Raw genomic sequence first — 26382 nt, forward strand, 5'->3', positions numbered from 1 at the left:
CCGAGGTGCCTAAACCCTAAGAAGAACAAGCAACAGAAGAAGAAGTCCTACCAACTTATGGGACCCCGTCCGATGGGCCCAGGTGACATAAAGGAATAAAATAAAGTAGGACTCACACACACTGAAAGACTTATGTAGCAGTTGATGACGTGGCAGTTGTACGGAAAAACCCGGAAATTGCGCTAAAATGATGACGTGGCAGAGTGTACGGATTTTTGCGTTTTGTGCTGACTGCTGACGTGGCAGTTATACGAAATTCCGTGATTTACACTGTTAGCTTTTTGGCATTGCTTTTGGACCAGAAGCTTTTGAGTTTGAAGGCTTTTCATGTAAACTGCTTTTGGGGCCTAGGGCCTTTAAATATGAGGCCATGGGCTCATTCTCTGGCATGCTTCTGGATGAAGGTGCAGAGGATGGAGTACCGGCTTGTACTTTGATGATGCAATATAAAGAAATACCGAAAGGGGCGCCAAGGTTTGGGCCAATACTCTTTGGGGTGGAATTATGCCACTCCGTGTCGCGTGTCGCGTCTCTCTCTTTCAGTTCAGTTGTTATTGAAGTGCTAAAAGTTTGTTCAGTTTGTTCTTTTCTATACAAAACCGGGAGATTTTGCTAAGGATGACGCGAAAGTGTCCCACAAAGTTTGTGGAAGAGAAATTGCAGGTACTCTATAGAATCTAGAAATGCCATCTTGCTTTGTTTGTTCTTGTGAGGACCGGTATGCTTTCAGAAAAGCACACGACTGGAGTTTTGATACCATTGTAACGTGAAGACACCACGTGCCAATGGAGAAGAACAGACTTTAAGCACTTCAAACAATTGAACTGAAAGAGAAAGAGACTTCACATGAGACATGAAGTGGCGTAGTTTCACCCTCAGAGTGCACTAGGCCAACTGTGGCGCCCCTTTTGGTATTTCTTTATATTGCTCGAAGAGGTTATAATGCCAAGGACTCACTTTGCTTTTCCCCACTTTTGATGCTAGAGAATGAACCCTTCGCACTTATTTAAAGCCTTGGGCCTATCCAAAAGCAGTTACATGAAAAGCATTGGGTTCTAAAAGCAATTGGTCCAAAACCCATGCACCCATGGGGCTGTTCGTACAACATTGCCACGTCATCAACAGCCAACAAAAATTGCGGATTTTCGTACAACCTGCCACGTCATCAGCTCTTACGTAATTTTTGATGTGAGTATGTGTGTTTACTTTATTTTAGGCCCCATCGGACGGGTGGAGTAAATTGGGTTGGGTTAGGATTTGATAATCCTAACCCCTTGTAGTTTTAGGCCACTCGACAAGAACCTGTACGTTGGTAAACAAGCTTTTGCTCCTGCTGCTCTTAGGGTTTAAGGCTTAAGCCCCTCGATTGAGATTTGCAGGTTGGCCTATTGCTCGGAGCTTGCCACGTCAGCAAGTTGTGACAACGTTCATAGCAAACAGTTCTAGTCTCGGCACTGCAGGGCTGTCTAGGAGAGACGAGCCTAGATGTTGGTAGACCCAGCAGTCACCCTAAAGCCACCCATGTACCACATGGTAAACCCCCAATTTGGCGTAGGATGGAGCTAGATAGTATCTTCATGATTGTACTATCATGAGCATACAGCTGCATTTACAGCCCTAGAGATAGCGCTCCATCTCCCTCTCACAAACCATGTATCTCAGCCCAGATGAACTCCACTAGATGACTACTACGTGTATTTTTTCTACCTTTTGTCCTTTCCCAATAGATGGAGGACATACATCCATGTACATGTGATTTGTTTCATAGCCCGACTTCACCTCTAATAGACGTGAAAAGATGTTTCTCTCTCTCTCTCTCTCTCTCTCTCTCTCTCTCTCTCTCTCTCTCTCTCTTTCTCTCCGTATTGTGTGCACGTGTGCCGCGTGCGCGCGCGCACACACACACACACACAGACACGGAGTGTAGCTATGCAGGGTTGAAAGATATACACATGGAGATATGGAGAAATATCTCCCCCCCCCCCCCCCCCCCCCCCCCCCCCCCAACCGCGCATGTACACACACATGCACGTGCACACAGTAGCTACACAGGGTTGAAAGCACAAGAAATCATACACCATAAGAGATGAAGGAATCAAAGGTAGGTTTGGCTATAGAGGTTGCTGTACGCAGCCTAAGGCAAAGAAAGTTGCAATGGCCTAACTCGCAGACTCCATCAAAAATAAAAAATGAAACGATTTAACTTAAGTGACTTTAATGGAAGACCAGAAAAATAAGAAGAAAACCAAAGTAGGTGTGCAAATAGTAGAACAAAGTGAGGAGTCCCTCCCCCCCCCCCCCCCCCTTTCCCCTGGAAAAAAAAAACCCACGTGCAGAAGAAAAGATACACACAGAAACCACATGATCTATGTGCATATGTTTAACGCATTGACTATACTGGGGTTCAGTTTCTAAACTTTCTTACATGTTTGATCGTGTTGTGACAGGCTTTGGGTCCACTTTGGTTTTCTTTACGCGATTTCATTCCTCGCCTACATATTGCTATACTTGGTATGAAGTTGCATGGTTCTAGATTCTTCATGGAGTTAAATTACTTTGTGTGTATGTATGTTTTTACCTTCTTTTGGAGGAAGTGTCACTTATTCTGCATAATGCGTTAGCTTCAAGTCTTGTTTAATTTTGGGCATGTTAAAACTTTGGCTCTTGTAGCGTGTCTTTGTGATTTCTAAGAGATGGACCTTATAGAAATTTTCATGTATTATCTGAGAGTCAATCGATTAAGGTTGTTCATTTGATTTAAACTCTCCTGGCACCAGTAGCACACAATCTCCTGTACTCATTGATGTTCAAGTCAACTGTTGTGCTACTAGGGAAATCCCTCACTCCAATGTTTTAATACCTGTCCTAGCAGATGCACTCTGAAGGATATCCCCAAGGCCTTTTAGTCAGGACTATTTCACGTTTCTCGGAGGCCAGGCTCTTCACCAATTGCTTGTAGGAACAAATCAGAGGTTTTTCCAGATGACATAAATAGAGGCTGATGACGATGACCTTAATTCTCTGAAGTCTATAACCTTGACATGAACGAGACCAAGAAATATTATCTTTTCATTCCCAAGAAGGCTGAACCATCCCTTGTGTGGAGCAAGAGGAGGGGAAACTGCTAGAAAGAAGGGAAGCAGGAGGCGCGTCACCCATTTAGATAAAGTCTTGAAAAGTTTTGAATGATCAGCTGAATAGCTATTGCAAAAGGATGATTTCCAGCCTCTCTCACAATTACACATGTTTTGCTCATGGTTAAAGTGAAAAGGGACGTAACTGTTAAGCAAAAGTCCATGTATGGGGTTAGTTAGCAACTTCTTTCTCACTGCTTTATGTAGCATAAAAGAACGATGACGTTAAACAGATCACCTTTCCAACTGTTGATTGTAGAGCTAGTATGTGCATTGGCTGTGGAGGTGGGAATACACTTCTGTAATACAGAATCTTCTTTATTATAAATTGAACGAGGTGTCCATGCCTAAAACTATGCAGGTCAAGAAAAAGCTTTGAAGGTAAGGGTCTGTTGGCACCTGTTAAACCATGGTCACCATGAAACAGGTTTCAATGCATCCGGACAGGGGTAATGTTTCGAGCCTTGAAACGTTTCGCTGAAACATTTTGAGCTTTGAAACATTTCGTTCATCATGTGAAACGCATGCCGTTTCACTAACAACAAGTTACCATAGTTTTAGGTTTTATAATGAAGTGTGTGATTATCTTTTTGATGAGCTAGCTGATCAGCGAATGGCTCATAGTGAGCTATGGTATATCCAAATACAATGGAAATGGTGGCAACCTGTCTATGGTGAGACAAGCCATGCCAACATCTTTGCATACTAACCATTGTATCTTCCTGACCAGCAAGTTGTTTTGATGACTTCAAAGCTCTTTGTGTGTGGGGACTGTAAATGAGACCGATCTGGTCATAGTCACATTGAATGGGAAATAGGAACGGGAAATGGGAGTAGGGGACGATGCAAATTGCCATCCTTGCCACTTTATAATCACATGGACTGCACACCGGAATAGGGAACATGTGCGACACACACAAAAATGGCCACATACCCCACCCTCGAAATACTGCAAACGACCTCGCTTGCATGCAAATAATACATGCTGAGATCTCCCGATATCACATATATTCTATGTTGGGAATGAAAGAGATACATGCTTCCGAAAATGTAGCAGGATTAGACAATCCCACCAACGTGGCCACCACAAATATATCAAGCATAGAAGTCTTCTGGTGTACTCTCAAGTAGAAACTTTTTTTTCCGATAAAAAGATCCGTTAGTTAATAAAATTGCCCATAGGGCAAGCATCTCTACTAGAGAGGGCTACATTAAAAACAAGGGGAGACTCTCCTAGTGAGTAAACAATATATGTACAATGGAGGCTAAATCACAAAATGAGGAGGAAAGAGCCACACAGGTGGATGGTAGTGCCATTTGGGCGCACCCTGGACCATGGTGAAGAAAGGCCATCGGCGCTAGAGTCGCAGGAATGCCACTTTGCACTCCCGCATGCAGTCGGAGTTGCCCTGAAGTCTCTCGAACTGACCTCTGAGAGTGTGAATCTGCTCCAACCGAAAGTCACGAATAGTATCTGTTGGTGGGACAGGGCGAGCCTCGAAGATGCGGAAGCAACAAGCCCGCCAAATGAACTAGAGTGTCAGGCCACAGACGAGCTCTCAACACATCTCTCTCTCACTGCACCACTCCTGGGCAATGGGAGGTAAGCTCTGTGGAAAGGTGAAGTGTAGGTCTACCCCCTTGGATCACTATCATCCTGCTGGTGGAGGCTAACTCAAAATGGAGAGCAGAGCCCGTGAGGGTGGACCAGGTTGCAGTACCCTAGGTGTACTGTCGAGCTGTGGAAAGAGCTGGCATTAGCCGAAGAACCCAAGGCCAAACTTGCTGTGCCATGGGGCAGTCCCACAGACAGTGACACCGACTCTCCAAAGGATGGCCACAGGTTGCACAGGCTGCCGAAAAGCCACTGTGTACTAGCCAGCTCTCAAATGCTGTAGTTGTGTATGCAACTAGCCATCGGAACAAAGTGACTCTCTAGTCTCCTCGTCTGCCTGGAGTCTCACAACCGCTCCCAAAAACCTCACAAGAACTCAGCTGTGAGACCCTGAAGTGCTGCAAGAAGGCGAGCCTCTCTCTGTGCTGCCAGTATGTGGCGCCCCAGACAAACTGTGTACTGAAAAAGAGGGGATCCCAGGGTGACCGGTTGAAGAGAAGGGGTCCTCCAAAACCATTTTCCAAGGTCCCACTATACTCATGCCAGAGGGCAGCTCTGCCTAGCCCAAAGTCACCAGTGGCCTGTCTCAAGATATTTGGGTCAAGATCTATGACACGAGTCCTCCCTCAGATGCCCACTACTCGTATCCTCTGAAAAAAACACACTGCAACCTGTGGAGCCTCTATTGAGACTGTGTAGGCGACCCTCTCTCTGAACCTCAAAGAACATGGGGGGGGGGGGGGGGGGGGGGGTTTATGGACTCCGAGCAAGCTTGAACTGCAATGAGGACCTCCAGTCACGTGAAGGCCCCCATCTATCTGGGAGCTGCTGAGGGGTGAGCCACTCAACAGGTAAAGCCTCTGTAATATCCTGACACATGCTTTGCACCCCCCTCATACCTCGTAGTTGGATGCTCTGAGCCTCCTCGGACAAACCTGAAAACTGAAGCTAGTTGCCAAGATTGCGGGATGGACCCTCTGCTATGGGACCCCAAGAAGCATGGGGCCTACTACCAACCAGGTGGCTTCTCTGAGTGCTAACCATGGGGTTTTAAACAAGGGGCTGTCTCAAGCGCTCCTTCTTGCAAGCGGGCTGATGTTGCTCTAGGCCACTCCTCAACTGCACCCAAGACCTAAGCAAGCTTGCAACAAACTGATCCTCCAACCTCCTGCTCAGGCCAACTCTGCACATCTCTGTAAAAATCCACCTGAGGGAAGGGCTCCAAGGGCCTCCTGCATGAGGGACTCGAGCTCGAAGTCGATGAAGCAACAACTCCCTCCAGGGCTCCTGCCTTGGAAGTAGTCCTCTGACCACAAACTTCCCAAGAAGGGCTCTCCTCTTGTGTGCTGGGTCAATGATCCCCACCCCCCCCCGAGAACATAGTAAGGTGATGATGTGCCAGGCTAGTTTGGCTCGGGCTAACTGGGTGTCGTGCCCTGACCAAAGAAAATTTCTGATTAGCCTCTCTAGCTGGCTGATACAGGAGATCGAGAAGATCCAGCAAGACGTGATGTACCACATAGTAGCCAACAACACTTGGTTGGCCACTACTACCAGAATGCAAACAGATCCACCCATGGCACAGATGTGGTTATTGGCATATAAGCGATTCATCCGAGATAGATTCACTCCTACTCCGCAGTGTTAGAGAGAGAAAGACAAGCTGTCTGGGGGCCTCACAAAGCCTGATATGCTGCCAAACATCAGAAAACCGTAAGGTCATACATAGACGCTCTCAAGATGCCAACTCCATACATAGATGCCCGTGCACAGTAGCATGGCTGCCTCCAATCGTGTTTGAGGGGTCCTCCAACATGTTGAAGTCTCCCCTAACACACCACTGCTTTGCATGCGGCAGAGACTTTACAATATGAGACCTGAACTCTGCTCGTGGATTTGCCACATTGGGCGCATATACCACAATAATATCTATGCCCACAATGGCCTGCTGCCATGAGTCCACAATAGTTATACGTACCCCTTCCTGGATATTACAAGGTCCAAATGTAGCTGACCGTGTCTCTAGCGACCATGCAAAATTTGATCACATCGTCTAATGCGGCTCTCACAAAGATTATGCTCCTGAAGCATAAGAATATCAATCTCACCACCCACAAGGCATCGCTAAAGCTCTTGACGCAACCGACCCCTTTGGCGCTCAAACTGGGGCCCTCCTAATCCTTGCACATTGCATGAGACAATCCTCATGGAGCCAGTGGAAGAAAACCGGTGCTGCAACAGCAGCCAACCTCACTATCTTCGAGGCCGGCTTGGATGGGAGTAATCCGCATCTGAGCGACCCCGAGATAGGCGTGATTGTAAAGACTATCCAACCCAAGACCAAGAAGAGCGTGCCGTCTGTCGAGTTACCTCCTCTGTCCACAAGTCCTCATGTATGTATACATAGCATGGTGGGATCTGCATGTCAGCAAAAAAGTGTACCACAATGTGTCTACATCTTGTTGTGTCCGAAGGTGTCACCGAGAACTTGGCCAACGGCCACAGAGTCTTTACTAAATCTGTAACCCCCAAGTCTCTCGTGTGACGAGAGAACTCAAGAGCCTGAGCTTGAGCCTGAGCCTGAAGCCAGTCCATCACGGAGTCTAGAGCTCAGACTGGTCCCTGCTACATCGAGGAAAAGAGAAACCAATCGTTGTGTCCAATGCCTCTATCCCTCTAGCTGCAAGAAACTGTACATGGACTCTGAAGCAAGCCGCCTCAAAGTTTGGTGAAGAGTCCTTGAGGAATCGTGTGAAGTCGTAGGTGAAGAATTCCAATCGGCGACGGATGTCGAAACTCGTTAGTCCTCGAGGGACTGCGGCGAAGGGTGATGTCTGCACAAGAAGCGGGGTCCACAAAGAAAGTCTGCCTCTCTCGCCAGGCGGCTTATGGCAAAAATGTTGCCAAGAGACCTCCTGGCAGATGATGAAGGTCCTACCTCAGAGCCGGCTGTGAGGCAAGAGTGGAGAGGATGAGGAAGCAGGGGGCTAGTGGGTGGAATGGGAGGGGAGGGGAGAGGGAAGCAACGGGGAAAATGGGGAGAGGTGGAGGAGATGGGGTGTGGGGGTGGGGGGGGGGGGGGGGGGGTGGTAGGTCGAGGCGGTAGGAGGAGCTGTTGTCGATGGTGAAGCTGAGGTGGAGGGTGGAACTGTGGCCTCGTCGTGCTATAAGGGGTCAAAACAGTTCCTTGTGGGAACCCACTGTTGCTGGTCTGGTGTAGGGTGACCACTAGGAGGGCCAAACTGGCGTGGTGGTCCCTGGCGACGATGACGATGGACTTGTTGCCATCCCTTCTCTGCCTGGGCACCAGGCTCGGAAGAGGAACCTGCCTAAGCTCCTTGCGTCTCTGTCTGTTGTGTTTGGCCAGCCTTAGGGGGCTAGGTATGGGTCTGTGCCGAAGGTCTAGGCCTCCTCCGTGGACAGGCCTTTGCTAGATGGCCCATCTGACATCTGTCAACAAATAAAGCACTGGTTCGGGAGGCATGAGTACTCCACATGATAGAGGAGCCAACCACCACTCACCCGAGGTAGTAGAACGACCTTCCGGAGGGTGTGGGTGTCACGCACCAGAATGCATACTGTAGGTATGCTAGTTGCCTTGGCAACTAGAGAAGCTACCGTGCGAGGTGTCTCCAGGACAGTCCCAATCTCTGAACCAATCCTGGAAAGGAGTGGGAGGTACTCTCTCCTCAAGCCTGGGAAGCAGGCTGAGATGGGAAGGTCTGCCTCCTCAACGAAAACAGCGGTTTTCCAGATCAAATCCATGGCGCCACTGCTGAAAATGAGCTCTAGATGCTCGGATGGCCAGGGGGCTCATCGCAATGACCTTGGACGCCATCTCGGAAGACTTAAACTCTATATGATAGTAGCCGTGCCTGAGAAGCCGAACGTCGATGATCTTGCCCACCTCTGCTAAGAGGCAGGCGTGGAGGAGATCTCGCACCTTCCCTCTGCTAGGCTTGGTGTCGATAATCTTGCAAATAACAGAGGTGGCCCGAAGGCGCGAAAGAGCAAGTCGGATGGTGGGTTCCGCAAGGTCGGGCGAAGGGGCTTCCGGAGTCCCTTTGTGGTGGAGCAGGATCCTCCATCTGTGTGTGCTGCTACGACTATGAATCGAGAGGAGAGTGAATGTGAGACATGATACCAAGGCGAGGTCCCAAGGCGGTGCTCATGCCATGAGAAAACTAGGGGCAAGGGCTGGGTGTGTGTGCGCGCATTGGTGGGAAACAAAGGCGAGCGGAGAGGTAGCGCGCAGGCAGAAGCTGGCGGGCTACGGGGGGCGAGCGGGAGCTGGCGAGCGACAGGGCGAGAGCAGCACGCGGGGGGGGGGGGGGGGGGGGGGGTTGCGATAAGAGCAGGGGGCACACATGGCGGGTAACAAGGAGTGAGCGATCTTTTTCTCAAGTACAAACTTCTCTAGCCAAATTGTGTATGAAAAGAGTAGACTCAATTGCTTAGGTACTTCTTTGAGCATCATGAACCATGCTCTCACCTTGCTCCATAGAGCTACATCAAGTCAGCGTGGGTTCCATCTAAAAGACTTCAAGATATAGTTGCAATAGTTGAGGTGAATCAACCAATTCAGACTCTTCCATCCATTTAGCATCCAAGGATGGATAGTCCTTGAACTTCACCAGATAGCGTCTTGCAACCTTCCTTTTCCTTATGTGTCAATATCTGTTCAGGAACAAGAATCTTATCCAATTCTTCCACTTAGGGCTGTTCCTCATCAAGCATATTCTCTGGCAACAACAGAGGGCCTTAGAAGGCTGACATAAAAGCATTATGTATTTTCGAGCCTTCTGGTAGCTTTAGCTTGTGTAGTAACGCATACTGAGCTTTGGAAAATAAAATTCCTTGCCAAAGCTCAGTATGCGATATTATGGTCCATGCATCATGAAAAAGTCATTCTTAAGCATATAGTGCTCATGATGTTGCCCATAACAAGCTGATCGTAAATTCTTCCAAACTTGAATCTTCAGCATATTGTGTCTTCATTTCGTCTAGTTCACAATGGTACGGAATTGACACTGCCGAAATTTAGGGCTTTCGTGACAACGCATTAGCCACCGCGTTCTTTTTCCCTTTCACATGCACAGTCTAAGAATGGAACATTGGCAAGATGTTTGCCCATTGCATGTGTTTCTCAGACAACTTCGTTTGTGTGAGAGTATCTCAAGGTTTGATGATCTGTTTGGACAACAAAAATCAGCCCCTAGCAGATAGTGTTTCCAACTAGTGAGAGCGTGAATTACCGCCAACAGTTCTTTCTCATAAACTTGCAAGTTCCTTTCGGTCTTCAAAAGAATTCTGCTCTCGTATGCGAGTACTCCACCATTCTGCATTAGAACTGCACCAAGACTTTGGCCACATGCATCACACTGAACCACAAAAGGTTTCACAAGGTCTGACAAAATGATTACCGGATCTGAAGTCAACTTCTCTTTCAAGTGTTTGAAGGCTAGAATTTCCTTGGCTGTCCACTTGAAAGTAACTCCTTTCCCTTGTAGTGCATGGAGTGGAGAAGCAATCTCAACAAAATTTCATATGAACCTCCTGTAGTAGGAACATAAGCCTCAAAAGCTTCAAATGTCATGTACGGACTTCAAGTGTGGCGCCATGACCTAATTGCTTTCATTTTGGTGGGATCCATGCGTATCCCATCCTTTGAAACAATGTGCCCAAGGAAGTGAATCTCTTCCAAAACGAATTCACTCTTCTTTGCATTAATGAGTAGCGTGTTCTTGCGTAACTCATTGAAAACTGCAGTCAAGTGATCCCTATGCTCCTCTTTAGACTTTTAGTAGACAATTATGTCATCAAAGAAGGTATCCACGAAGTTTCTATGTGGTCTAAATATTCTGTCCATCATTTTATTGAACATGGCAAGAGCATTTGTGAGACCAAATGGTATGACAAGAAACTCATAGAGACCAAATGTTGTCCTGAATGCAGTCTTATGAACATCTTTTGGCCTATGCGTATCTGGTGGTACCAACTCTCTAGGTCTATCCTAGTAAACACTGACGCTCCCTCAAGCCAATCAAGGATGTCATCTATCCTCGGTATGGGAAACCAGTTTTTGACGGTATTCTTATTCAAAGCGCGGTAGTCAATGCACATGCGCTATGAACCATCCTTCTTCTGCACTAGGAGTACATGCAAACAAAAAGGTGAATCAGCCCCTTCTTTTAAAATTTCGTTAACTTGACTCATAGTCTCTTTTCGCTGGGTTGCACTAACCTTTTTTGTACGGTGGTCTATTTGGTGGACTAGAACCTGGCACAAGATCTATGGTATGATCCTTAGGTCTCTCAGGAGGTAACTCCCCTGGAACCACTCAGAAAAGTTGACCTATCTTTATCTAAGGTAGAAAAATTAGGTACAACTTCAGGTACTTCTTTTGCAAAGATCAAGCACGCAAAAAGATTATTCTTTATTAGAGATGAAATAGCAGAAGCAGAAACAACTGGAACAAAGACTCGCCTTGTAAGGTGCTGTGGAATGAATGTTGTATTTTCTCAAGATTAGTGATCTTTATTGCTCAAGGTTCCTTTAAGTTCTTAGGGAAAGAGAGAGCTTTCCGTCTTGTAGAGTGCTGTGGTCACGAACAAAGTGAGTGGATATTGTGCGTGCAAATGAATGAGACTGAGAGAAGGAGAGAGAAGAGATACGACACCGAGAGTTGTAAAACCCTCCTCCGAAGGCCCCACTCTCGTCGGCGAGAGTGGTCTATTCTTTGATTGCACAAAGGTGTACAATGCGTATGCAATGGACTGATGCAATGGGACTATACCGATGACGACGACGGTGGTGACGACGATGACTCGATGGCTGAAATCTGTAGGCTTCTAATCGCTGAATTTGGGGACTGTTTCGGTGGCTGAAAATGACTGTTTTGGCTGCGTTTTTCGAGGCTAAACTTGGGGAACAATCTGCAACCTGATTGGGGTTGATCTGCTACTGAGTCATGGCTGAAAACTGCTTTTGTAAAGGGCTAAGATCTGCGTTTTTACCCATGCTGAAAAACGCTGGACAGGCTGAGATTCTGCTGGCGTTTTTGCTGTAGAAAATGCTGAGGAAGGGCTGGCGTTTTTGCACTAAGAAACGCTGGGCTGAGGGTGCTTGGGCGATCATGCAAGGGGAGGAATGCGGGGGAATCTGCCTGGTAGGAATCGCCAAGGGAGGGATGGGGATGGCGAGGATCTACTGCTGGGGGGGGGGGGTTCTGCTCAGAAGTTGCCTGTTGAGCGGGAAGCTCCTGCTGCCTCTTCTGCCAGAAAGTGCTAACTTGGGTTTACTTATATATTAACTTAGCAAAGTTGCCCTACCTACTTTTGTTGGAAAGTCACTTAAAAATAATAAGTGAAAATCCCAATAAATAGGAAAATAGGCTAAATGCACTGGAAAATTCCCCTAACTGATGCTAATGGATTCTGATGGGAATTCCGATGATCATGCTGTGTGCAACCGGAGGATATGCATCTATGCTAAGTGACTGGGCATGCACGGTCTACGAATAGACTCACAAAAGTGCCAGATGACTGCTAATCTAAACTGACTTGACTGACGGGAACCATGCTATGGTGTAGATTGTCCATGGACACATAGGGTTGGGATGTGTCACGTGACATCCCCTCCTTTTCAAAGTGAGGTACTGGTACCGAACTGTATGGCGTCGAGGGAGATCGCCAACAGCATCCGGAATCCTGGAAGGGACTCTTCGCCGGTCCACTCTGCTGTGTGGGTCGTGCGGTACGTGAACTTCATAAAGGTCTGCAACGCTTGCTTCTTTGGGCCGCGTTGAAAGCGACTCAAAGTCTGCTGTGGCTCCTTCCTTGCTTCAACTTTGTCTAGAGTCCTGCTTCTTTCGTCTTCAAGAATCTCCATGGCTGAAAATTCCTGAAACAATCTCCAACACAAAACCATGAACATACCTATTCCATGTAAAGTGAAGGAAAAAAATCTTGTCTTCTCTAAAGACTGTGTATGCAATGTCGATGAACATAGAGACGGAGTGACAATCCGTTCATCAAACACATGCAAACAATGCGATCGAATCTTTTCTGTTTGATCAAAATCAATCAACTTTGGCAAATCACAATGGAAATTCCCATACTTGGTACTCATACAATCATGTGCTCGTTCAGAAACTGTGTCATGCCAAGGAAGAGACATGGAAGTGACTTCCTGACATACAAACTTTTTAACTTTTCATGCACAATCCGCATACATTCGTGCTCATCCATGAGAGAAACGTGCTCAACATACACTATGTCATGCCTAGGAAAAGGGATCACATAACGATGCTGACTAAAATACAGGAAACCTTCACGAATGAAACACTCGAACAATGCGTGCTTATCAATCATGCGAACACATAATACTTCCGGTGAGGGTTCTTGGGACCAAGGCTCAAGAGCCAAGATCGGTTCTTTGGGATCTATCGAATCTTCTGGTGGGGGATCTGTGGACCTCGACTCGGAAGCCAAGATCGATTCTTCGTGATTGATCGAATCTACAACGAGGTTAGCTTCGCTAGCAAAAGCATCAACTAACACATCATCCTTGTGAACAATCACATCATCTTCATGCAATTCATCATGCTTATCTTTTTCATCCAAATCATCATGCAAATCATTATCCTTGAAATCCTCATGCTTCTCATAATCATGCAAATCTTGTGTGTCATGCTGTGGAGAAAAAGAGACTGAGAGAGTCTCCTTCTCCTGAATCTTGTCAATCTTGTCCTGCATATTAGCAATGAGAGATGGAGATGAGCAATGTCCTCTCCATGAATGACAATAGGAGAATCATTTTTGGCATTGAGAGTTATAGTGTTAGTCAGAAAATCCATGAGAGCGTCATTATCACGAAACCATTGAATGCCCAAAATCATATCACATCTTGAGAGAGGAGAAACAACAAATCTTCGAGTGAAGGCAGTTTGTTTAATTGCAAATAACACATCAAGGCATTCCTCGGTGATGAGAGCGTCCATACCAGGACGAAAGCTAGAGACCTCGATAGGAGATCTTGAACTAACTTCCAGGCGGGCTCTCTCAACAAGAGAGGAACTGATCACATCATGCATACTACCTGGGTCAAACAATATGACAAAACGGTGCCCCGACGTACGACCATATCATTTAATGAGAGAATCATCAATGGGAGGGTCCTGAGAAACTGTGGGCACAATCGTGTTATCATTCATTGCATTGACAGATGTAGTGGGTGCTGTGGATTCTTTAGATTCATGCGATTCAAGCTTAGGACATGTTCTTTTTATGTGACCCTTAATGTGACAATGAAAACAACGACCTTCCTTAGAATAAGTGCTTTGTTCTTCCGAAGTGATGTAACCTCCTACGATTCCTTGTGCCATCTTTTCATTTGGAGTAAGCTTAGGTTTAGCAATTGTGTTAGCCTTACCCTTAGATTCATTGGAAGAATTCTTTGATGAGATACTGTTGGTAGATTGGTTAGAAGAGTTATCATTCTTACTGTTCTTACCGTTCTGAGGAGTCTGCGAGGTACTTGTGGAAGTCTTAGGCTTTCCCTTGTTGTGCTTCATCTCCCGTGCAAGAGCAATCGCTACCGCCTTGTTGAGATCGATTGGATCGAATACCTCGACATCGTACTTGATATACTCGTCCAATCCAAAGAGAAAAGCCTCTTTGCGCTCTTCATCCGACATGCGTAGTTGGGTACCTAGCTACAAAAAACGATTAGAAAAAGACATAACCGGCATACCATTTTGCTTGAGAGCTCGCCAATCGTCCTTCAATCGTGCGAGGTACTGAGGTGGCATAAACCGCGCCTTGAGCTTGTCTTGGAAATCAGCCCAACTAAAAGAGAGGGACGTGAAATCGTCGGCTGCCTCTAGGTGCGCTGCTAGCTGTGCCTCTTGCCTTGCGTGGTACCAATTGATGGCATCACCGGCAAAGTACATAGCTGCCGTCAAGACTTTGCTATTTCCTGTCTTCTTAGTTGTCGCAAAATAAGCATTAAATTGATGCAACCAAGAATGAATAACTGTAGCATCCATCTTACCGTCATACTTACTGAAAGTCAACTTTTCTGTGGCTGGATGGTTGGAATCGGCGTCGTGGCTTGCGCCACTTGACGAACTCCGACGTCTTTGGGTGGTTCGGTCTTCGAGGCTAGAATGTGGGAAATAAATTCTTAATGACGAATCTCCCTTTGAGCCTCTCGTTCATCGCGCTCGCGTTCGAAAGCAAGTCGATGTTCTTCTTGTTTTGCGGCAATAGCAATGCGCTCACGTTCCTGAGCAAGGCGATTTTCTTCTTGTCTTGCGGCAAGAGTGGCGTTTCTTTCATCGCGCTCGCGGTCCTTGGCTTCTTGTGCTTCTACTTTGCCCGCGAGTTGTGCCAATGCAACTCGATTCGTTTCTTGTTGTTGTGTCATCATGTCCAACATCGACTTGACCATCATCTCCATAGGAGTGAGTGCAACTTGTGGCGTAGATGGCGAAGGGGGAGGGTTGAAAAAGTCTCCTGGTGGGGAAAAATCTTCGTCGCCTCTCTCATGCTCATCACCTGTAGCTTTCCGTCTTGTAGAGTGCTGTGGTCACGAACAAAGTGAGTGGATATTGTGCGTGCAAATGAATGAGACTGAGAGAAGGAGAGAGAAGAGATACGACACCGAGAGTTGTAAAACCCTCCTCCGAAGGCCCCACTCTCGTCGGCGAGAGTGGTCTATTCTTTGATTGCACAAAGGTGTACAATGCGTATGCAATGGACTGATGCAGTGGGACTATGCCGATGACGACGGTGGTGGTGACGACGACGACGACTCAATGGCTGAAATCTGTAGGCTTCTAATCGCTGAATTCGGGGACTGGTTTGGTGGCTGAAAATGACTGTTTTGGCTGCGTTTTTCGAGGCTAAACTTGGGGAACAATCTGCAACCTGATTGGGGCTGTTCTGCTACTGAGTCATGGCTGAAAACTGCTTTTGTAAAGGGCTGAGATCTGTGTTTATACCCTTGCTGAAAAACGCTGGACAGGCTGAGATTCTGCTGGCGTTTTTGCTGTAGAAAACGCTGAGGAAGGGCTGGTGTTTTTGCACTAAGAAACGCTGGGCTGAGGGTGCTTGGGCGATCATGCAAGGGGAGGAATGCGGGGAAATCTGCCTGGTAGGAATCGCCAAGGGAGGGATGGGGATGGCGAGGATCTACTGCTGGGGGGGGGGGGGGGGGGGTTCTGCTCAGAAGTTGCCTGTTGAGCGGGAAGCTCCTGTTGCCTCTTTTGCCAGAAAGTGCTAACTTGGGTTTACTTATATATTAACTTAGCAAAGTTGCTCTACCTACTTTTGTTGGAAAGTCACTTGAAAATAATAAGTGAAAATCCCAATAAATAGGAAAATAGGCTAAATGAACTGGAAAATTCCTCTAACTGATGCTAATGGATTCTGATGGGAATTCCAATGATCATGCCGTGTGCAACCGGAGGATATGAATCTATGCTAAGTGACTGGGCATGCACGGTCTACGAATAGACTCACAAAAGTGCCAGATCATTGCTAATCTAAATTGACTTGACTGACGGGAACCATGCTATGGTGTAGATTGTCCACGGACACATAGGGTTGGGATGTGTCACGTGACACGCCTTTAAGCTTTACATCAAGGACATGAGTCTCTCCTCTATGTACAAGGGTAATCTTTTTGTTGTAAGTATCCACCATAGCATGCAACCTGTAACACCATGGGATACCCAATAACACATCACAACCCTCAAGTGGCATAATATGAAATTCTTCCGCATGCACATATCTTTGAACGAAGTTTCTCCAAAATGGGGCATGCCAAACCTGCTTCAATCGTCATACCCATCTCCTTTGCTCGAATGCCCAACTTTGATGCCAATTCTGGTGATGAAAAATTTGCACGGGCTCCTGGATCAAAGAAAACCAATACTGTTTGGTCTCTAACTTTGCCCCAAGCTCTGGCTGGTCACAACCAAATCTGGAACAAGTCCTGCACTAGGCTTTGGGTTCTTTCCTTTATGCTCTGACTTGTCATCCTTATCCTTCGTGTTATGTCCCGCTCACAGGAGAGGGGATCTAGCCCAGATGCCGTCGAGATGGGCGTCCAGTGTCCGGGCGGACGTCGTGCGAACATGGCCAGTGTGGCCGGCCATTATTATAAAAGGGAGACCAAGGCCTCATTTACAGTTATCGACCCCATTGGCAGAGTGCCAATGGTTAGCCCGCGAGGCTAGGAGTGCGCGAGGTCACCTCGAGGAGGTGAGGCCGGGTGGTATGGGACGCTCGGTCTTACAGGTGCACGCCTACGTCCTCGGACGTTGGCCCCAGCACGGGGGGAGCTGCCGGATGGTGGCTATGATCGGGTGGTTCGTCCGACGTGTATCTGTAGGCGGTCTGTGTAGCCGGGAGATCCTCTCTCCACGTTTCGTTTCATGGTATCAGAGCAAGCTTGGCTGTGCGAGGGACTGTGTGCACACCTATAGATTGGTTCGAGTCGGATAATCACTGTTTTATGTCATTTTTGATGAATTAACTGTTTAACTAATTATTTTCTTCTCATGAGCATGTTTGCAGGTGAAATTTGATGTGCTTTTTGCTGATTTTTGATAAATTTCAGCAATTTAGCGGGTGGAAAAGCTGGGAAGTGCAAGTTCTTCTTTATATCTACTGATTTTTGACAAAAATTAATGAATTTCTTATTGAATTTCTGATTTTACCTTAAAATTCAGCATATGGTATACTTTCGAATTTCTCTCTGTAAATTCCTCTCTCTGTAAGTCTCTCTGTGCGAAGCGTAGAGAGAGAGAGAGAGAGAGAGAGAGAGAGAGAGAGAGAGAGAGAGTTTGCGCAAGAAGAGAGAGAGAGCCAGCGTGGCCTCTCTCGCGTGGGTTGCACAAGCGGCCAGGCTTCTTTCGTGTGTTAGCCACAAGCGGGCACAAGTCCCAATGCCTCCCCTTTTCTCCACGTGTCGCATGCTCCGGTCGGTGGCGTTCGATTATTTTCCAGGCCTGGGTTGAGTTTTTTTTAACGCCATAAGTGAGTTGTCTTTTAATTTATCAAGTGGCCTTTTTAAAAAAAAAATGGCCAGGACCTTTGAAAGTATAGTTTGAAACCTGAGTCTATTAAAAACTCACTTACAGAGACTTCACAGTTTACAGAGAACTTATTTTCTCGAGTCTTCTGCTTCTCTCTCGCGCCTCCTCTCTCTCACCTGCTCGCGCTCTCGCGCTCCCGCGCTCCCGCCATCACCTGCTCGCGTTCAGACGCTCATGCCGACGCGTGGAGCTCATCGAACTTCACTTTTTCGCGATCGAAAAGTGCATAAAAGGCCCGGTTTCGCATGAAAATCCCAGTTTTTCACGCACTTCGCCATGGATTCCTCCAGCTCTGATGTGCAGCGTGATGACGCGCTAGGTAACATCCAAATTCCCTTTACGCATGCTCTCTACACATTGATTACAAGCACTTTCCAGAGTTTCGACCAACGTGTTACCGCTTTGGAAAACGCGAATGTTCAGACGAACCTTTGCTTGGCCTCTCTCGAAGGGGTCGTGCAAGGGCTCAGTTCCTGCCTCTCTACTCTCGAAAATATGGCTCAGTTGAGGACTGCGTGTATTTTCTAGGGCGAAACCCATCTCCAGCAATTGCGGACGCAGATTGCTGCTTTTGGGCGCTCACAGGGTGGTCCGACGGCCACAATTCCGTACAAAACTACAAATTTCTCAGGTGAAGAGAAGGAGTGTACGGAATTGGCTGTAAATAACTGGCTGCACCAGTGGACCACATACTTTGATCTCCATGGGGAGCATGATGAACGGAGGATTCAGACGATTCTCTCTATCTGCGCAGCAAGGCGCTTACCTGGTGGTGCGACATGACAGAGAAGCCTACGACGTGGCCTGATTTTTGTGTGAAATTCAAGAGGGATTTCGCTAAAATGAACCCTTTGAAAGCGTATGCCAAACTGCAGAGTCTTTTGGTGAAAACTCTGTCTTTTGATAAATATACGACAGTTTCCAAAGAGGCGCTCACCTTTTGCAAGGTGGATTCTACGCACGCCGTGCACATGTACTTGCTGGGGTTACATGAAGATTACCGTTGGGCCTTGATCAAGGACAAAGCCCCGACTGATGTCGAGGATGCAGTGGCAAAGGCCAGGATGTTCCATTTGATAAATGGAGCGAATTATGAGAAGAAAAGAACTGCAGACCATCAATCCGGTGAGGGTGCTTCGAGGAAGTGACCGCGATTCCAGCATAAGTCCAAATCACCGCCGAGATCTTCTCAGGAAAAGAAAGCCAGAAATGCTTCAGTTGCTGATGCAGTGAAGAAAGGGGCTAGACGGGTCACCAAATCAAGGATTGCCCGAAGAAGAAGAAGACGCAGAAACCGCAAGGCTGTCCTTCGGTTCAAATTCACAAGATCTCAGGTAACTCTGATGTTGTTCAAGTTGAAATCCATCACTTAGCGCACAGTTCATGCACTAATTGTACTTTTAGCACCAAAGTGTTTGATAAGCACGATCTTCTCCGTTTCCCCGGGAAGATCAATGGTCACGACGTGACCGTACTCCTTGACAATGGAAGCTCACACAATTTTGTGGATGCAAAATTGGTGCAGAAACTGAACCTGCGGACGCAGGACAGTGACCGTGAGTATCGCGTGAAGAGGGCTCGTGGCTTGGATACGGATGTATGGAATCGGATGGTTCCAGACTTGTCGCTCGAGCTGGCTGATTACAAAGAGAACATGGATTTCCACATCATGCGCCTCGACAGAGCAGATGTTATTTTAGGAATTCCATGGTTTTATGATAAACAAGACTCATTGTATATAGACTATGTACATCACTCTTGTTTTTGTTAAGCAGAACATGCCTCATGTATCTGTGTCGCTTTGTAATCAGAAGTCTGTAAATAATGGTTTTGCAATACCAGTTGTTACTGCTTTGGAACAGTATAAAGAAATAAAGTCTTCTGATGTTGACTTTTATCAATGTGTACCATCTGCTTGGTTTGAGTCATTAGTGCTTGGTACTTCTGTCACTGAATTTCGTAAAAATGTTTCATGTTCTTTTGTTGAACTTGGGGATTCCGACGAATCCAACCTTATCCGAGAAATCATGACTGATTTCAAGGATGTTTTTCTTGATGATCTACCTCCTGGCTTGCCGCCTTCGAGAGGAGTAGATCATGGCATTGAGTTGGTGGCTGGTAGTCAGCCCTTCTCAAAGCAACCCTATCAGTTTAGTAAAACCGAGGAGGACGAGATTCAGCGATAGCTGAAAGATTATCTCAACAGGGGTTTTGTTCGGCCTAGCAAATCCCCGTGGGGAGCGCCAGTGCTACTTTCTCGAAAGAAGGATAACACTATGCGCTTCTGCATGGATTACAAGGGGTTGAATAAGCTCAGTGTCAAGAATAAGTATTCGCTCCCGCGCATGGGCGATCTGATAGATCGGCTCCATGGAGTGTTATATTTTACGAAGATAGACCTGCGATCAGGCTATCATCAGATACGGATCAGACTGGAAGATATTCCTAAGACATTCTTCCATACGCGTTATGTTCACTACGAGTTTTTGGTCTTGCCTTTTGGTTTGACCAATGCTCTAGCTACGTTCCAGCAGATGATGAATGATCTGCTGAGACCATTTTTAGGCAACTTCGTTGTTGTATTTCTCGATGATATCTTGATCTACAGTCGAAGTTTGTCTGAGCACCTAGTGCATATATGCACTGTTCTCGAAGTACTGAGAACTAAGAAGCTTTACGCTGAGGCCTCGAAGTGTGAATTCTTTAGAAAAGAGCTTCTGTACTTTGGTCACATCATTACTCGCGATGGAATTCGCGTTGACCCTGAAAAATTGGATAATGTGCGAAATTGGCCCATTCTGAAGAATGTGCGCAAAGTAAAGTCCTTTTAAGGCTTTAGTGGATTCTTTCGCAAGTTCATCAAGGATTACTCTAAAGTTGCTACTCCGCTTACGCAACTTTTAAAAGGAGGGGTGAAAGGGTCGAAGACTTCGGGTCCTCATCGTAAAGGTAATCCCCCTGTTGTCTGGAATGAGCGTCTCGACGAGAGCTTTCGGACACTAAAGCACTTGGTGACTACTGCGCCAATATTGCACATTGTGGATCGTAGCAAACCATTTGTGGTTGAAACGGATGCTAGTGATTATGCTATTGGCGCGGCATTATATCAGGATGGACGTCGTGTTGCGTTTGAAAGTAAGAAGCTTTCTGATGCCGAGATACGTTATCCAACGTATGAAAAGAAGCTTTACGCCCTAGTCCACGCCCTCAGGAAATGGCGGCACTACTTGTATGGCTCTACGTTTGTTGCATGGACAAATCATCATTCCTTGCTCTATATTTGGGATCAGGGTGATCTCAGAGGCCGGAAGGCTAGATGGGTTGAGCTTATGCAAGAGTTTGACTTTGAGATCCGTTATAGAAAAGGATCCAGCAACGAGTTGCTGATGCGCTCAGCAGGATTCCTGAGGTCAATGCCTTGTCTATGGCTGAAATCTCGACGGATTTCTATCTCTCTCTCCAAGGGCTATGTTGTTCTAATGGCTATTTTGGCAATATATGGAACGAGGTCGAAGAGGGGCATGACTCGCATACAGGCTTGGGTGGTCCGGAGACCCAAGTGAGTCGTGCTGGAGAGATGAGACAGCGACAATATTCCATTAGAGGTGGACTATTGTTCCGAAATGGTGAAGTCTGCGTGCCGGAAATTGATGAGATTCGACAAAGGATTTTGTGCGAATGCCACGATGTTCCTAGCTTGGGCACCCAGGCATCCAAAGAACTTTTGCTTTGGTCAAACGATATTTTTATTAGCCAAGGATGCGCTCTTACATAGAGAGCTATGTGAAGAGATGCGCTCAGTGTCAGGTCAATAAGGTAGAGCGCCTTAGGAAAGCTGGCCTGCTACACCCATTGGAAATCCCAAATGCCAAGTGGCAGGTATTTCCATGGATTTCATCGTTGGTGTGCCCAGGCATCCAAAGAACTTTTGCTTTGGTCAAACGATATTTCTATTGGCCAAGGATGCGCTCTTACATAGAGAGCTATGTGAAGAGATGTGCTCAGTGTCAGGTCAATAAGGTAGAGCGCCTTAGGAAAGCTGGCCTGCTACACCCATTGGAAATCCCAGATGCCAAGTGGGAGAGTATTTCCATGGATTTCATCGTTGGTTTGCCTAATACTAGTCGGGGCAATGACGCTATTTGGGTTGTGGTCGATAGACTCACAAAAATGGCGAAGTTTATACCAACGAAGTCGACAGTAAAAAGCCATGAGTTGGTGGTTTTATTTGTCGATCAACTTTATAAGCTGTATGGTCTCCCAGCAGATATCGTCAGTGATCGTGATACTAAGTTCACTGGCCGATTTTGGCGAGATGTCTCTGCTCACCTTCAGACGAAGTTGAGTATGTCGTCTTCTGACCATCCTGAGTCCGACGGACAAATTGAGAGGATGAATCAAACGTTAGAGGACATGTTGAGAGCCTATGTCTCTCATAGGCAGTCTGACTGGGAAAGGTATCTTCCACAATTAGAGTTTTCCTATAATAGTAGCAAGCTTTCTGCTACTGGATTTAGCCCATTCATGCTGATGTATGGATTTGAGCCTAAATCCCCAATTGCTCTTGGCTTAGAGAAAGTCAAGGAACGCCAAGCTCGTGATTTCCTGTATGACATGCAAGAAATGTTCGAATTGGCTAAGGATAGTATAAGAACGGCTCGCGACCGAGTCACTACTTATGCTAATCAAAAGAGGTCTCCACAGACTCTAGATGTGGGACAATGGGTCTATCAGAAGGCTCCCAAGGATTCCAAGACTATGCGAACGGGAAAGGATTATAAGCTTTCAGCTAGATATTGTGGTCCGTTCTTGATCACAAAGAAAATTGGCCAAGTTGCCTATAAACTGGCCCTTCCTTAGGATGGTAGTGTACATCCAGTGTTTCATGTCAACCGCCTTAAAGCGAAATTGGGCGAAGCCGACGTTGTGGTGCCTATCGAGGAAAATGTCTGGCAAGATATGCAAACTGAGTATATTCCTCGAGAACCAGAAGCAATTTTGGATCATAGTACCCGTCATTCGCGCCAAAAGGCTTATGACAAGTACTTAATTAAATGGAAGGGTCAATCTGAAAGGTTTGCTACTTTGGAACCTGTTAGAGCTTTAAAGGCTCAATAGCCCCACTTCATTGATGAGGACATCAATGGTTCTTAAGGGGGGAAGTATGTTATGTCCCGCTCACAGGAGAGGGGATCCAGCCCGGATGCCGTCGGGATGGGTGTCCAGTGTCCAGGCGGACGTAGTGTGAACACGGCCAGTGTGGCTGGCCATTATTATAAAAGGGAGGCCAAGGCCTCATTTACAGTTATCGACCCCATTGGCAGAGTGTCAGTGGTTAGCCCGCGAGGCTAGGAGTGCGCTAGGTCACCTCGAGGAGGTGAGGCCGGGTGGTATGGGACGCTCGGTCTTACAGGTGCACGCCTACGTCCTCGGACGCTAGCCCCAGCATGGGGGGAGCTGCCGGATTGTGGCTATGGCCGGGTGGTTCGTCCGACGTGTATCTGTAGGCGGTCTGTGTAGCCGGGAGATCCTCTCTCCACGCTTCGTTTCACTGCGCCCACGAAAGAAGGTCTTGTCCAGCCTCCCCTTGTGCCTCTTTTCACTCATTGAGAGCGGACCGTACACTTAGCGGCCGGCCAATCGATGTGAGGTGGGAAAAAGCAACCTTGGTGTGAGCGCAAGGCCGCCAAGGGTGCGCCCGTGGAAAAGAGAAGAACTCGGGTGAAGAGAAGATCCTTCTCAAACACGGTTTGCAAGCGAAAGAAAACCCTCAAGAACCTCAAGACCCTCAAGAACCCAAGTTCCTCGTGAACTTAAGAACCAAAGATCATAGTGCATGGTAATCACCCGAAGCGGAATGGATACTTCGCATACAGGTGATGAGCATGAGAGAGGCGATTTCTCCCCACCAAGAGATTTTTCCGACCCTCCCTCTTGTCCATCTACTCCACGAGTTGTACCAACTTCCATGGAGGCGATGGTGAAGTCGATGTTGGATATGATGGCCCAATAACAAGAAGCGAATCGCGTCCGCGAAGAAAGAAACGAAAGAATTTCCATACAACAAGAGGCGAATCGCATTGCCTTGGAATGCGAGCGCGATGGACGAGAAGAAAGAAAAGCACAAATATAAGAGGAGCTGAAGCAAGACGAGCGGCGTTGGAGGCCGATCGGGAGGCTCAAAGAGAAGCAAGACGAGCGGCCTTGGAGGCCGAGTGTGAGGCTCAACGAGACCTCGGCACTCAAGGATTGGTTCGACAAGTACTTGCCTCCAAGTCCGAACCAGCCAAAGATCGTGGGAGTTCCTTAAGTGGCGCAAGCCACGATGCGGATTCCAACAATCCAGTCACAGAGAAGTTGACTTTTTGTAAGTATGATGCTAAGATGGATTCTACGGTTATTCATTCTTGGTTGCATCAATTTAATGCTTATTTTGCGACAACTAAGAAGACAGGGAATAGCAAGGTTTTGGCGGCAGCTATGTACCTTGCCGGTGATGCCATCAATTGGTACCACGCATGGCAAGAGCCACAGTTAGCCGCGCACCTAAAGGAAGCCGACGAACTCACGCCCCTTTCCTTCAATTGGGCCGATTTCCAAGACAAGCTCAAGGCGCGGTTTATGCCACCTCAGTACCTCGCACGATTGAAGGATGATTGGCGCGCTCTCAAGCAAAATGGTATGCCGGTTATGTCTTTTTCTAATCGTGTTTTCCAGCTAGGTACCCAATTACGCAAGTCGGATTATGAATGCAAAGAGGCATTCCCTTATGGATTGGACGAGTATATCAAGTACGATGTCGATGTGCTCGATCCAATCGATCTCAACAAGGCGGTAGCGATTGCTCTTGCACAGGAGATGAAGCACAACAAGGGAAAGCCCAAGGAGAACAAGGCTTCCACAAGTACCTCGCAGACTTCTCAGAACCTTCAGAACGGTAAGAAGGATATCTCTTCTAACCAATCTACCAACAGTCTCTCAGAAAAGAATTCTTCCAATGAACCTAAGGGTAAGGCTAACACAATTGCTAAACCTAAGCTTACTCCAGATGAAAAGGTAGCACAAGGAATTTTAGGAGGATACATCACGTCGGAAGAGCAAAGCACTTATTCTAAGGAAGGTCGTTGTTTTCATTGTCACATTAAAGGTCACATAAAAAGAACATGTCCTAAGCTTGAATCGAATGAATCTAAAGAATCCACAGAACCCAGTTCCTCTGTCAATGCAATTATTGATAACACGAGTGTGCCCCAAGTTTCTCTACGCTCCCATTGATGATTCTCTCATTAAATGTTATGATCATATATCGGGGCAGCGTTTTGTCATATTGTTTGACCCAGGTAGTATGCATGATGTGATCAGTCCCTCTCTTGTTGAGAGAGCCTGCCTAGAAGTTAGTCAGAAATCTTCTCTCGAGGTCTCTAGCTTTGTTTCCGGTATGGACTCTCTCATGACACAAGAGTGTCTTGGTGTGTTGTTTTTAATTCAACAAGCTACTTTCCGTTGAAGATTTTTTGTCTCTCCTCTCTCAGGATGTGATATGATTTTTGGGCATTCGATTGTTTCGTTATCTTAACTCTCTCATTGATTGGGAGGCTAACACTTCCACTCTCAATGCCAAAAGTGACTCTCCCATTGTCATTCATGGAGAGGAAGTTGTTCATTCTCCCTCTCTCATTGCTAATGTGTAGGACAAGATTGAACGGAGAAGGAGACTCTCTCAGTCTCTTCTTCTTCAAAGCATGACACACAGAATTTGTATGATTATGAGGAGCATGATGAATTGAATGATAATGATAAGCATGATGATTTGGATGATATGGATGAGCATCATGATTTGCATGATCAAGATGTGATTTCTCCCAAGCCTGATGATTTGCATGAAGATGACGTGATTGTTCACAAGGATGATGAGTTAGTTGATGCTTTTTCTAGCGAAGCTAACCTCGTGTAGATTCGATCAATCACAAAAGATCGATCTTGGCTCTCGAGCCTAGGTCCAAAGATCCCCCTTAGGAAGAGCCGATCTTGGCTCTCGAGCCTAGGTCCAAAGAACCCCCCCAGGAAGTATTGTAAGTTCGCATGATTGATACGCACGCATTGTTCGAGTGTTTCATTCTTCATCGTTTCCTGTATTTTAGTTAGCGTCTTTATGTGATCCCTTTTCCTAGGCATGACATATTGTACGTTGAGCACGTTTCACTCATGAATGAGCACGAAGGTATGCGGATTGTTCATGAAAAGCTAAAAAGTATGCATTCAAGGACGTCACATTCCATGTCTCTTCCTTGGCATGACATAGTGGTAGAAAGAGCACATGAAAGTATGAGCACCAAGCATGGGCATTTCCATTGTGAATTGCCACAGTTGATTGCTTTAGATCAAAAGAGAAAGATCTCATTGTTTGCGTGTGTGTGGTGAACGGTTTGGCATTCCTTCTCTTTGTTCATCCACATTGCATGCACAGTCTATTAGGACGACAAGATTTTTTCCACTCACTTTACATGGAATAGATATGTTCATGGTTT

At 46.7% G+C, this 26382-nt stretch overlaps 1 protein-coding gene across 1 annotated transcript in view; it reads left to right on the forward strand.

Moving 5' to 3' along the window:
- The window catches only part of LOC147426824 (hyperosmolality-gated Ca2+ permeable channel 2.3-like), a 161064-nt gene that overhangs the window by 26155 nt on the left and 108527 nt on the right, over positions 1–26382 (forward strand). The window contains exon 3 of the mRNA XM_086497799.1: positions 2448–2511. Coding sequence (XP_086353925.1) covers positions 2448–2511 — 64 coding nt within the window. The remainder of the gene's footprint in view (positions 1–2447; positions 2512–26382) is intronic.

The sequence above is a fragment of the Adiantum capillus-veneris genome, chromosome 24 (assembly GCF_014529385.1).
Source record: "Adiantum capillus-veneris isolate H3 chromosome 24, ASM1452938v2, whole genome shotgun sequence".
Taxonomy (NCBI): domain Eukaryota; kingdom Viridiplantae; phylum Streptophyta; class Polypodiopsida; order Polypodiales; family Pteridaceae; genus Adiantum; species Adiantum capillus-veneris.